Raw genomic sequence first — 14,817 nt, forward strand, 5'->3', positions numbered from 1 at the left:
ATTACTTGATGTCAACTCAGAGGGCAATGGCCTACCTGACGTCAAGGATGGCTCTGCACACACAACATAAAGTGAAAGAACAGCCTGATTAAGTAAGAGACAAGAAACAGATCCAACAAAACTAGGAAATGCAGCTTTGTGGTGAATGGTTTGTGTATTATAGTCGATAACTAGAAACTCTTAACCTGCGTGTTATTTACTAGCCATTAATAAACTGAAGAAAACTGATAAAGTAAACCAGTAACAGCAGACTGAATGTGTGAGTACTGTACCTGAACAGGAGAGCACCACAGCTTTAGAAGAGGGACAGTTGTTCTGGGTAACGCTGGATCTCGGACAGTCCATCAGAGCAGACTCATGGCCCTCACACTGGAACATCTGTCTCACTGGAGAAAACCCCTCTCCATAGAGCGCCCCCTGGAGGAGAAGAGGCGATCCACAGCCCAGTTCCCTGCACACCACCTCTGCATCCTTCAGGTCAAAGTCCTCCTCACAGACCAGAGTCCAGGACTGGTTCCTTTTGACCTCCAGTGACCCAGAACACTGACTGGATCCACGGAGCAGCCTCACAGAGTCTGAACACAATGTGATCAACAATTGAATAAAAATAAAAACTTTTATAATCACAAAGTATGATGCTCTCTCAAAACATTAATATGGTTTAAAACTGAATATTTGATGGATTTGCCATTTCCATATGTACATGTTCCGTAAAAAGTGCCTCCTGTCATATACTGTAGGTGTTTGTACCTGAGCACATGATGCTGTAGTAGTGGTCACTAGAGAAATCATTGTCTCTCACACACTGACTCAATGGAGATGAAGATTGGACACAATCAGCTTTGAGCACCACAGCAGAGTGAGAAGAGTTGACTCTCCGTTCATGAGAAACTGCAGATCCACAGTTTAAACGCTGACAAACACGGGCTGCTGTGAGCAGCAAGAATTCCTCAATATGCACCTCTCTCCATCTGTTTAAGTGTTTCACCTGAAGTTCTCCTTCACAGTGGCTGGCCCCGCCCACCAGTTTGATATGATCAGAATCTGGAAAATACAGAATGATGATTGAGAATAGGGATGGAAACAATGGTTCCTGAAATTTGTATGTGTATAATCTCTTGAAATATGACTTTCCAAACACCACCAGGATCAGAACTAGATCTTTCCTTTAACCTGTTATCTGACATCTTAGGTTTAGAGTTTCAGCTAGGGTTGGCAATTATGCATAACCAAATCTCAAAGTGTATTGACAGGAGAGTTAACAGCCTATATGCCGGTGTGATGCCTCATTCAAAAGCCAAGACTTACTAGTTTCTAAACCTATGTGTGAGATCTGTGTGAGCGAAACACATCTTACATCACATTCGCTGCTCTTCACCCTAGTTATAACCCTAACCCCTGACCCTAAACCTAACCCTAATCCTAGTGCCCTGATCAGGTGGAACAGAAAGTAACAGGTTGACCCTTGTGTGGTCTTTGGATCATTTTGACCCTAAAGCCACTGCAGCCTGCAGTTGGTCAAAATGACCCAAAAGCCACTGAATATTTTTGTAAAAAGAAGCAGAAAAAACTATGAATGTATGGTTATTTTGAGGCTCTTTTTTGGAGTGTGCATTTTTTGACATTATGGAGGGTCAGGACAGTAAGTGTTACTCGATTTGCATTGAACATTTAAACTCACTTGGCTTTTGTTGTCACACTGTGACCTCACCGGCAAATCTTCGTCTATACCTTGCCTTCAAATGTCGTTTCGACTTAAAAACTTGGTTTGTCAAATGAGGATAACTTCTCAACTACAATGACGAGTTGGTTTACAAGCATCATAAATACAGACATTAGGTTTTAAAATAAACTGTTAAAATGTGAACTAATAAAAAAAATACTTTTTAGGGATTACAGAAAATGGTCCATCTATACACACAATACACAAATCTTAAATAAAATTAAAAAAAGAAAATACTTTCAGCTATTGTGCGGTGACTGAGAGGGCACCAGAGTGGCCAATCTGATTTGATCTGAAGGCCTGTTCTACTCCTGGTCATCGCCAAGACAAACTTGATAATCTAAAAAAGGTCATGTTTTTGGATTACCTGAACATTTCACTTCCAGAGCTTGTGCATGAGTGTAATCTGCTACATAGACACAGTCTCTGAAAAGAGAAGGCTTTTTCATACAACTGAGTGACATGTCCCACACAAGTCTCTCTCGAAAGAAATAGGTAAACTTGGCTGAAAGTAGAGCGCCACAGTCCAGAAGATGACACGCTTTAGCAGCCACTATTTTGGGCTCGGATCTAGAAATCACAGGTCTCCATTGTGTTCTGTGTCTTAGCTCCAGTGTCCCAGCACAAGCGTCAGATCCTCCTGTCAACCTGAGTGGCTCTGCACACACAACATAAAGTGAAAGAAGAGACTGATTAAGTAAGAGACAAGAAATAGATCCAACAAAACTAAGGACATGCAGCCTTGTGGTAAATGGTTTGTATATTATAGTCGATAATTAGAAACTCTCTTTTAACCTGCTTGTTATCGACTATCCATTAATTAACTGTGAAAACTGATGAAGTAAACCAGTAACAGTAGACTGAATGTGTGAGTACTGTACCTGAACAGGAGAGCACCACAGCTTTTAAAGAGGGACAGTTGTTCTGGATAACGCTGGATCTCGGACAGTCCCTCAGAGCAGACTCATGGCCCTCACACTGGAACATCTGCCTCACTGGAGCAAACCCCTCTCCATGGAGCGCCCCCTGGAGGAGAGAAGGATCTCCACAGCCCAGTTCCCTGCACACCACCTCTGCATCCTTCAGGTCAAAGTCCTCGTCACAGACCAGAGTCCAGGACTGGTTCCTTTTGACCTCCAGTGACCCAGAACACTGACCGGATCCATGGAGCAGCCTCACAGAGTCTGAGCACATAGTGATCAACAATTTAATAAAAATAACTTTTATTATTTAACAAGGTATGACGCTCTCTCAAAACATTAATATGTTTTAAAACAGGATATTTTAATAGATTTGTCTCATAAGAATTTATTTTATTTTATTTACGTTTCATGAATGAAAAGTGCCTCCTGTCATACACTGCCTTCCAAATTATTATGCAAATGACATTTTTCTAAGATTTTCTAAATTGTCAACTTAAATGAGAGTCAGCATAACTTTCAAGTCTTTAGCCGGTAGAGGATCATTCAAATGTGGTTGAAAAAATCTCCCAGTGTATTTTTTGCAAAAATGAATGTGGCAAAAACCTCAAAATCCACTGTTCCAAATTATTATGAAGCTCATCGTTTCAATACATTTAAAAGTGTGTAATTAACTGAAAATGGTCATTTGTTGAATTTGTAGCCTTAGTAGGTCATATTTACTGAAATCAAAGCTATTTCAATCAAAAAAATATTAACAGGTCAAGTTATATTTTACCAAAGGAGCCCTTGTGTGATAGCAGCTTCAAAATTCTTAAATCCATTAAACTTGTGAGTTTTTGGACAGTTTCTGCTTGGATTTCTTTGCAGGATGTTAGAATAGCTTCCCAGAGCTGCTGTTTTGATAAAAGCTGCTTCCCACCCTCATAGTATTTTTTTTTGTTGAGGCTCCAAATGTTCTCAACAGGGTTGAGGTCAGGGAAGAGGGGGTCCACATCATGAGTTTCTCTCCTTTTATGCCCATAGCAGCCAGTGATGCAGAGGTATTCTTTACAGCAGGACATGGTGCGTTGTCATGCAAGAAGAGGATTTTGTTCAGGAAAGCACGGCTCTTCTTTTTGTAGCATAAAAGACAGTGGTCAGTCAGAAACTCGACATATTTTTCAAAGGTAATTTTCACACCTTAAGCCTAAAAGGGCCTAAAGGGGCCGACCAGCTCTCTCACCATGATTCTGGCCCAAAACATGACTCCACCCCCTCCTTACTGACTTCACCGACTTGTTGGGACATTGTTGCAATTCACCAACTATCCACTACTCCATTGATTTGACCATCCAGGGTGACACGGGGATACAACGGCCACTGCAGCCGTTGTTGTTCATCAGCGAATGCAATTTCTCCATCTGTGAGATCAATAAAGTATCATCTTATCATCTTATCTTATCTTATCTTATCTTCAATTAACAGTTTAGGGGAGGCACGGATAGAAGTTCTGTGCACAACTGCTGCCTCTGGAGGGTCCTACACCTTGATGTTCGGGAGACTCCAGAGGCACCAGAAGCTTCAAATACCTGTCTGCTGCTTTGTAGCATCTGTTCTCTTAAAGGGGGGGTTAAAATCGACTTTTTCAAGGTTTACATCATGTTATTATGTCATTCCCTCATTAAAAACATGCCTGAAGTGTTGCCTTGGCACATTCACGTATTTTTGAGTATCTGTAAAAACTCTGATGGCAGCCATTTTAGGGATAGGTTTGCCTGAGTCCTCCTAGGAACGCCCCCACCTCTTGGAGACGCCTCCGAGCTTTCGTCACCAGCCGAGTAACCAGAACCCCCTCCCCACTGATGCCACAGACAGTGTGTGGAGGGGGCGTGTCGGAAAGGGTCAGAGGTTCTTAAAGAGACAGAGGCCTATTTCAAGACATTCACTACAGCCATTTTGAGAGAGCAATTTTCTACAAGGCAGTTATTCTAATTTACTGCATTTACAGACCAACAGAAGGTGTGGTCATCATTGTAGTGTGATATAGACTGGTGCTGTGGGACTGAAAAAAGCATAATACCCCCTCTTTAATCTGATGTGTTTGTCTGGCAGAAACCGTCCATATTGTGCCTTTATCTGCACAAACCCGAGTGTGTCTGAATCATCCACAAATCTCTTTTCATACCTAGACCAAGGCATTCAACTATTTTACGCTGTTCATAAACAGAGAGATCCTTTTTCTTTCCCATATTGCTTGAAAATGATGATCTGCATAATAAAGTGGAACACCCTTTTTCAGTAGTTTTTCCCTTAACTGGGCTTAACCTGAAAACTAATCATCCCAGGTCTCTGAGATTAATGTCAGTGATTCAAAGAGCCCCGAGACACGATACCATCCATGAGTTTCATTATTTTATTTCATTTTTTTACCTTTTTGACACAAAAATACAATATGCATAATAATTTGGAACGCAGTGTATACTGTAGGTGTTTGTACCTGAGCAGATAATGCTGTAGTAACGTTTACTAGAGAAATCATCGTCTTTCACACACTGACTCAATGGAGATGAAGATTGGACACAATCAGCGTCGAGCTCCATAGTAGAGTGAAAAGATCTGTCTCTCCGTTCATGAGAAACTGCAGATCCACAGTTTAAACGCCGACAAACACCGGCTGCTGTGAGCAGCAGGAAGTCATCCATATGCACCTGTCTCCATCTGTTTAAGTGTTTCACCTGAGGTTCTCCTTCACAGTGGCTGGCCCCGCCCACCAGTCTGATATCATCAGAATCTGGAAAATACAAAATGACAAGTATAATCTCACTAAATATTGTTCTCCACGTACGACCAGGATCAAAACTAGATCTTTCCTTTTATGGAGGGTCATTATCCATGTGGTGCTTTTCTGTTGACAGTTCAAAAAAAGAAAAGAAAAAAAATCTGTTCCATATTTAATTTCCAAATTGTTCTTCTGTTGATCAAATGAGCAATATTTGGGTGCTGTAATATTGGGCTAAGAAAGTAAATAAATAAAATAATAAAATAACTGTGAATTAACTAAATCTTCTCCAAAACAACCAGGGGCTGTTGCAGTTCTAAAGCTCAAATTTACGGAAAATAATCGGCTAAAATCCGTATGAAGAACAACCAGAAGAAGACCAAGTGTGACCACTGCTAGTACACATTCTTCAGTTGGAGAATCTTCTCCTCATTCACAAAAATGCACAGTCTCCTGACATTAAATATACGGGGGCCTCATAGTCAGAATCTAACTATAACCGTCAAAAGAAGCAATAGCGTAGTATTAATATATCATTTCAAAACACAGTCTCTTCTGGCGTATATGTAGCTTAAAGGAAGTGGATAGCTCAGTGAAATTGTCTGATCGGTCTGATAAAGCGCTCTTTGCCTGTCGCCTGACACTTTTTATGCAGAATCTAAAAGACCCATAAAGAGAATACCCACCATTCAATAAGCACTCACATGTGCCTATGTCAACCTACAGTAGACCATGATGATCTCAGATTCATTCATGTGTTCTATTTACTATAAATCATATTTTTAATAGAATAATTGAGCTTCAAACAAAATGAAGGTTTTTTTTTACATTTTACAACAACAAAATGAACATTTACAGCACAGTGTCAGAGGTCATATTGCATTAAGTGTGTGTATCAAGTCAATTTGTTCCATCTCTATGCAGGTTTCTTGCTGTAGTTTTATACTATATTAGTCTTTCCATGTTGTTAATTTCTTTCATAATGTCTGTCTAATTTTTCAGGGTTGGGTGGGTCCTCTTTATTTCCGTGAAATGGCCTTTTTTGATGTTGCCAGAAGGATTATAATTAACTACTGTATTTGTATTTACTTTGTATTTCCCTTCCTTTTTGCCTTCTTGATCTTTGGTGTTATAAAAAATCTTACCACATTTTTCCAACAAAATATTTTCCAATTTCGAGATGTTGTGAGTTTCACGTAATGTCATTTGTCTTCACATATTTCTACTAGTCATTTTCTTCTTCTATTTATCTGTTGTATAAAGTTTTGAAGTTTTTTAGTTGGATACCAATCCCTGATACAGTTTAGTTATCACCATTTCTCCGTTGTTCCTACATGCACAACTTAACATTTCAGATATTACATTTTTTCCATCATGCCTCATCTCTCTTTGATAATGTTCTCGTACCTGAAAATAGATGTTCCAAATCATATTTCTGCCTTATAATTTCCGCTTTTTTGATTAAGTTACTTTGTATGCTCAGACCTCTATGAGCCCAGTTTTTAAATTTTGCTGTTCATTATGACTCCTGGTTTAAAATTTGAATCATAAACCAACCAGCTAATATATTCTTCTCCAAATAAAACCTTACATTCATTCATTTGAATTAACATTTTGGTTTATTTCGGTTTGGTCATTTACAAATGATTCAAAACATGCAAGTCAAGCAATGAACACAATAAATGAGCAGGCGCAGTCAGAAGCTAAAGCTTATTGTGCCGGCCCTTCACTTTTAAATCATAAATGCAGCACGTTAATGGTAATAACCATTTGTTCGCTGAATAAACACGGCTGGACCGTTGTCCGCTCCAGAAGCATATTTAATTAATTTTCATTCTGTCAAATACTTTTCCATTACTATTCTCTTGTAAATATTTTTGAACTGAAAAAGAGACGTAGCTTGTTTTAACTCATTGCAGCAGCTATTCCATAGAATGTATTTGTGGTTGATTAAATATGTTCCTCTGAGAGTATAGTTACTTTCTCGCTGGGTACACAATATTTGCAAGCATTTAGGGATGTTTAGCTTGGTAAATGAACTTTGCCCCGTACAAATCGACTAAGTTATAGAACTTCAAGATTTTTGATTGGATAAACAGTGAATGACTTGGTGAATTGTAAGGTGCATAATTAATTAATCTGATAACCGTCTTTTTTAATAGTAATATAAGTATTTCCCCCATATCTCGACACCATACGTTAGGTATGGTGTGACAAGAGAACCATAAAGTAAATGTAATGCATTTTTGTCTAAAATATATTGCGTGTTTAAAATATGTGGTGTAACCTCTCTAACGTGCTGTGGACAAGGGCGGGGCAACGAGCCCCCTGGTCTGCACTATGCTCGTATGTTAAGTTAGCAGAGGGTTTCCCTGTGAAAATAGGCAGGTAGGTCTGGCTACAAAAATGAGCAAAGTCAGAAGTAGTACAAAATTTATATCTCTTTATTTTACAATTATTAAAAATAGGTTATTTCTTTAAAATGTATTTGTACGCACCCACACTCCAGAAAGTAAACATGGACTAGTTTAACAGAAATAAGAATAGAATAATAAACAAAACTGCAAATAAACCCAAACCAAAGGCAAAGCAACAAAATGAAAAGCTAAATCCACATTCACAGCCTAAAGTGCTTGGTTTCAAAGTGCTAATGTTTACGTGGAAAAGTGCATTGCTATGTTAAGGGGCAGGGCTATGGTTAATCTCTAAGGCAACTTTGTTTCGGCGACCCGTCAGTAACCCACCCAGTAACTGACAAACTTCACTTACTCTACAAAAAAAAACTGGAGAGCACAAATATGAGAGCATAAATTGAGAGCATAAATTGAGCAACAGAGGCCAACTTGTATACACCAGACTATGGCCGAACCGGGGCTTCTGGCGCCTTTACAGGAGAGGCCAGTACCAGTCAACTCTTAAAACACGTTCACTGCAGCACCCCAGTTGGACAAACGACTACCCCATACATTTACTCAGTGACCCGGTCACAGTGGTTTCCATGTCATTCTACAATCAATGATTAACTCTTTCTATTTCATTTTCATTAATATTGATCCTGATCTCATCGTTTATCTCTTTATTACTAAATACCATAAATTTTGTTTTATCTAAATTCAATGACAATTTATTCACGTCAAACCAATTCTTTAGTTATATATCGTTGTATCATCCACGGAAAAAAATATTATTTAAGAACATCCGAATCTTTACAAATATCATTTATATAACAAAAATAACTTGGGACCTTGCGGAACCCCACAATTAATTCTCTGTAAGCGGGACGCAACTCTATTTAAGTAAACGTATTAGGAACAATCCGTTAAATAATTTTCTAACCACGAAAGTACATTTCCCCTGAATCCATATTTTTCCATATTCTGTGATCAATGGTATCAAAAGCTTTCTGAAAATCTAAAAACATGAAATAATTACGTCGACCAATTTCCACGTACAGTATGTCCACACATGACTTATTGCTCTGTGATGTTTCGTAGTGAAGACGTACCTGCCAGCTGCAGACTCAGGAGCAGAACTGCGGGTAGAACCAGCTGAACCATCGTTGGTTTAACACTGAGCTCTGGGAGGTTTGTGCCAGCTCTCTTATCGTCACGATTAAATCACTGGCTTTTTAGTATCTGATATGTGACATCCACACACACCCACACACCCACGCACACACATGCACACACACACACACATGCACACACACACACACATGCACGCACTCACACACACACACACGCACACACACACCCACGCACACCCACGCACGCACAGATGCTGACACCGAACTAGTGATCCATGATTTGATTGTGAAGTTGAAATGATGATAAGTATGTATAGGCAAGGCAACTTTATTTATACAGCGCATTTCATACACAAGGTAACCCAATGTATCTTGCAAAAGAAAATATGTGAAATTACAATCAGATTAAGGCAAAGCACATACATAGAAACATCAAGACATGGGAAATACACATTACACCATGGCAGGCGCTGACATTTTTCCTGGGTAGGGGAGGGGCGCCCCCCTGTCGAATGGAGGGCGGGGGTTGGGGGTTGGAAAAAAAAAAAAACTTAAAATATGGCAAATACCTCAGGAGCCTGGCATTATGCACAATTAAAAAAAAAAAATCCTCTATTAAATGTTGTGTGAAAGCAATCTAAAAGTAACTTAAAGACATACAATTATATAATCTGCATTCACATCATATATCATGTCATGTTACGTACCTGCCCGCTGCAGACCCAAGAGCAGAACCGCCAGTAAAACCACCTGAACCATTGTCGGTTTGTAAAATGGGCTTCGTGAGGTTTATGCTTGTAAGAACTGCCCGATATCATAATTTCCAATCCACCACTTCCTCTTTATCGGATGTTGTGCAATAAAGCTGAAGGTGACAGTGGCGTGGGAGAACTTAAAGAGTAACGCTCTGGTCCCAGCTGCCCCAAACGGACCAATAATGTTGTGAAGCATTATTTTATCTCATTGTTGTGTAGCTACTCAATAGGAAAGGAAAATAAAAGAAGGAAAATAAAGCCCACTTCATTTTGCTGATAATCTTCATTTAATTTATTGAAGTAATGGCCCAAATACACTTTATTTCTTACATACTCTTTCATAAGGCACAGGAAGTCTGTGGTCAGAGTAACAGCACTAAATGTTATCACATATTGAAGGTCTCTTTAAGCACCAAACTATGATGCCCCTGAGCCCCACATTAAACATACAAGTACATTAATATTAATATCAAAAGAACAAGTCAATAAACATTATGATAAACCATTCAAATACAAATGCAAATATAATACAACACATAAATGTTAACTTATGCTTCCAAATGTACACAATGCTATGGTGAGCCAGCCAGGATCAATCCACCAGCCTTTGAATCAGTACCAATAAGCTACTCAGAAACCTCAATGTTACAGGCTGTGCAAAAGGGTTCACCAGAGCACCGAGGATGTGCTAGTGACTCCTTGTTGTTCCCCATGTAACACTGTACCTCAGTCATGATCCTTTGATAGACATTTTTAAAACATAATATATCAAATGTTGAGTTGCCCAAAAGAATATGTCTCATTTTTGCACGGTCTGTCATCTTTAATGCCATCTTTAAGACCTAAAAATGCAAAAATAGCTTCATCATTTGTGCAACAGGTTAAATCTATTGATGCGAGAAGTGTTGCTGCTGTAAGTCAGACATGTATAAGAACGCTTACTGCAACTTAAAAACAAAATACAAAATCAAAGATAACAAATATATGAAAAATGAGAATAAGTAAAGAAAAAATATATACAAAAGATTTATCATTATGACTGATGCTTTCAAGAGCAAATGCTTTTTATTGACTGCATTGTTTTAGCTAAGCGGTTTTGGATGGAGCTCGATGTACTCCGGGTCCATAGTGCCTGGACTGAGGCTCTGATAGACGTGGTCTTCAAACATAGATGCGTTTTCATACTCCACATTCTGACAAAAGAAAATGATAAGGTCAAACTATTTTCTACAAGCTTCATGTTGGAATAATAGTTATACTGTGTGGTCACCTCCGGGTTGCATGGTTCAGAACGTCTTGTGGTTCCTTGAGCTAAAAAGAACATAATAACAAATTCAGACATTGAATCATACAGTAAGTTGTATATTATTTGAATGTGCTGAATTATTCTTCAACCATTTGATGAGGATGTCTTTCTTCTGCAGACGATCAGGACAATTACTGCAACAACGATGACTGTGACAGCAGGGACCAGCCACAACAACAATAAGTAATTGGGTTTCTCTTAAAAAAAAAAAAAAGACAATAAAATCTGCTTTTATGTGGTGATGTGTTGAGTAAATTACTTGATGTCAACTCAGAGGGCAATGGCCTACCTGACGTCAAGGATGGCTCTGCACACACAACATAAAGTGAAAGAACAGCCTGATTAAGTACAAGACAAGAAACAGATCCAACAAAACTAGGAAATGCAGCATTGTGGTAAATGGTTTGTATATTATAGTTGATAACCAGAAACTCTTACATTTAACCTGCTTGTTATTTACTAGCCATTAATAAACTGAAGAAAACTGAGAAAGTAAACCAGTAACAGTAGATTGAATGTGTGAGTACTGTACCTGAACAGGAGAGCACCACTGCTTTAGAAGATGGACAGTTGTTCTGGGTAACGCTGGATCTTGGACAGTCCATCAGAGCAGACTCATGGCCCTCACACTGGAACATCTGCCTCACTGGAGCAAACCCCTCTCCATGGAGCATCCCCTGGAGGAGAAGAGGCGATCCACAGCCCAGTTCCCTGCACACCACCTCTGCATCCTTCAGGTCAAAGTCCTCCTCACAGACCAGAGTCCAGGACTGGTTCCTTTTGACCTCCAGTGACCCAGAACACTGACTGGATCCACGGAGCAGCCTCACAGAGTCTGAACACAATGTGATCAACAATTGAATACAAATAAAAACTTTTATTGATCACAAAGTATGATGCTCTCTCAAAACATTGATATGTTTTAAAACTGAATATTTGATGGATTTGCCATTTCCATATGTACATGTTCCGTGAATAAAAAGTGCCTCCTGTCATATACTGTAGGTGTTTGTACCTGAGCACATGATGCTGTAGTAGTGGTGACTAGAGAAATCATTGTCTCTCACACACTGACTCAATGGAGATGAAGATTGGACACAATCAGCTTTGAGCACCACAGCAGAGTGAGAAGAGTTGACTCTCCGTTCATGAGAAACTGCAGATCCACAGTTTAAACGCTGACAAACACGGGCTGCTGTGAGCAGCGAGAATTCCTCAAAATGCACCTCTCTCCATCTGTATAAGTGTTTCACCTGAAGTTCTCCTTCACAGTGGCTGGCCCCGCCCACCAGTCTGATATCATCAGAATCTGGAAAATACAGAATGATGATTGAGAACAGGGATGGAAACAATGGTTTGTATTTGTATAATCTCTTGAAATATGACTTTCCAAATACCACCAGGATCAGAACTAGATCTTTCCTTTAACCTGTTATCTGACATCTTAGGTTTAGAGTTTCAGCTAGGGCTGGCAATTATGCATAACCAAATCTCAAAGTGTATTGACAGGAGAGTTTACAGCCTATATGCCAGTGTGATACCTCATTTAAAAGCCAGGACTTTCTAGTTTCTAAACCTATGTGTGAGATCTGTGTGAGCGAAACACATCTTACATCACATTCGCTGCTTCTCACCCTAGTTATAACCCTAACCCCTGACCCTAAACCTAACCCTAATCCTAGTGCCCTGATCAGGTGGAACAGAAAGTAACAGGTTGACCCTTGTGTGGTCTTTGGATCATTTTGACCCGAAAGCCACTGCAGCCTGCAGTTGGTCAAAATGACCCAAAAGCCACTGAATATTTTTGTAAAAAGAAGCAGAAAAAACTATGAATGTATGGTTATTTTGAGGCTCTTTTTTGGAGTGTGCCTTTTTTGACATTAAGGAGGGTCAGGACAGTAAGCGTTACTCGATTTGCATTGAACATTTAAACTCACTTGGCTTTTGTTGTCACACTGTGACCTCACCGGCAAATCTTCGTCTATACCTTGCCTTCAAATGTTGTTTCTACTTAAAAACTTGGTTTGTCAAATGCGGATAACTTCTCAACTACAATGACGAGTTGGTTTACAAGCATAAAATGTGAACTAATAAAAAAATACTTTTTAGGGATTACAGAAAATGGTCCATCTATACACACAATACACAAATCTTAAAGGTATAGCGGAGGATGTTCTATTTCCGGGTGGATCATCAAGACGATTGCTCGCCCCTTGTTAATTTCTGTGCATGCGCACTTTCAAGCCTATGTGAGTTGCGCTGTTAGAACGTACCGAGTCGTTTGAAAATGGCAGAGAGCCGCAAGAGAAAAAGTGTCTTCGAAGTGTATGAGAAGAAGAGAAAGGCTCCTCGGAGGCAGGTAGAGCGTTGCGCATGCGCATTTTTTTTTTAAAGTGGAGAGGGCGGTTCGTTCCTAAAATTCGGGAAAATCCTCCTGTATACCTTTAAATAAATAAAAAATAAGAACATACAATCAGCTATTGTGCGGTGACTGAGAGGGCACCAGAGTGGCCAATCTGATTTGATCTGAAGGCCTGTTCTACTCCTGGTCATCCCCAAGACAAACTTGATAATCTAAAAAAAGTCATGTTTTTGGATTACCTGAACATTTCACTTCCAGAGTTTGTGCATCAGTTTCATCTGCTATGTAGACACAGTCTCTAAAAAGAGATGGGTATTTCATACAAGTGGGTGACAGGGACCACATAGTTTTATCTAGAAGGAAATAGGTAAACTTGGCTGAAAGTGGAACGCCACAGTCCAGAAGATGACACGCTTTAGCAGCCACTGTTTTGGGCTCGGATCCAAAAATCACAGGTCTCCATTGTGCTCTGTGTCTTAGCTCCAGTGTCCCAGCACAAGCATGAGGTCCTCCAGTCAACCTGAGTGGCTCTGCACACACAACATAAAGTGAAAGAAGAGACTGAAGAGACAAGAAACAGATCCAACAAAACAAAGGAAATGCAGCCTTGTGGTAAATGGTTTGTATATTATAGTCGATAACTAGAAACTCTCTTTTAACCTGCTTGTTATCGACTATCCATTAATTAACTGTGAAAACTGATGAAGTAAACCAGTAACAGTAGATTGAATGTGTGAGTACTGTACCTGAACAGGAGAGCACCACAGCTTTAGAAGATGAACAGTTGTTCTGGATAACGCTGGATCTTGGACAGTCCCTCAGAGCAGACTCATGGCCCTCACACTGGAACATCTGCCTCACTGGAGCAAACCCCTCTCCAAAGAGCGTCCCCTGGAGGAGAAGAGGCGATCCACAGCCCAATTCCCTGCACACCACCTCTGCATCCTTCAGGTCAAAGTCGTCCTCACAGACCAGAGTCCAGGACTGGTTCCTTTTGACCTCCAGTAACCCAAAACACTGACCGTATCCATGGAGCAGCCTCACAGAGTCTGAGCACAATGTGATCAACAATTTCATAAAATTAACTTTTAATATTTAACAAAGGTATGACGCTCTCTCAAAACATTAATATGTTTTAAAACAGGATATTTTAATAGATTTGTCTCGTAAGTTTGTTTTTAAGAAGAATTTATTTTCTTTTATTTACGTTTCATGAATAAAAAGTGCCTCCTGTCATACACTGCGTTCCAAATTATTATGCAAAAGACATTTTTCTAAGATTTTCTAAATTGTCAACTCAAATGAGTCAGCATAACTTTCAAGTCTTTAGCCGGTAGAGGATCATTCAAATGTGGTTGAAAAAATCTCCCAGTGATAACAGTATTTTTTGCAAAAATGAATGTAGCAAAAACCTCAAAATCCACTGTTCCAAATTATTATGCAACTCATCGTTTTAATACATTT

General features: G+C 39.5%; 1 protein-coding gene across 1 annotated transcript; it reads right to left on the minus strand.

Annotated features, from left to right (window-relative positions):
• Nucleotides 1–41: 41 nt before the first annotated feature.
• Nucleotides 42–8,961, minus strand: LOC306975125 (CD5 antigen-like; the record flags this gene model as incomplete). Its single annotated transcript, XM_079572545.1, has 6 exons — nucleotides 42–53; nucleotides 388–575; nucleotides 2,262–2,381; nucleotides 2,605–2,907; nucleotides 5,123–5,416; nucleotides 8,910–8,961. 6 exons carry the CDS (start codon nucleotides 8,959–8,961, stop codon nucleotides 42–44), a joined length of 969 nt encoding a protein of 322 aa, XP_079428671.1.
• Between the last annotated feature and the right edge of the window lie 5,856 nt (nucleotides 8,962–14,817).

Source organism: Gobius niger (assembly GCF_951799975.1).
Source record: "Gobius niger genome assembly, chromosome: 15".
Lineage (NCBI taxonomy): Eukaryota > Metazoa > Chordata > Actinopteri > Gobiiformes > Gobiidae > Gobius > Gobius niger.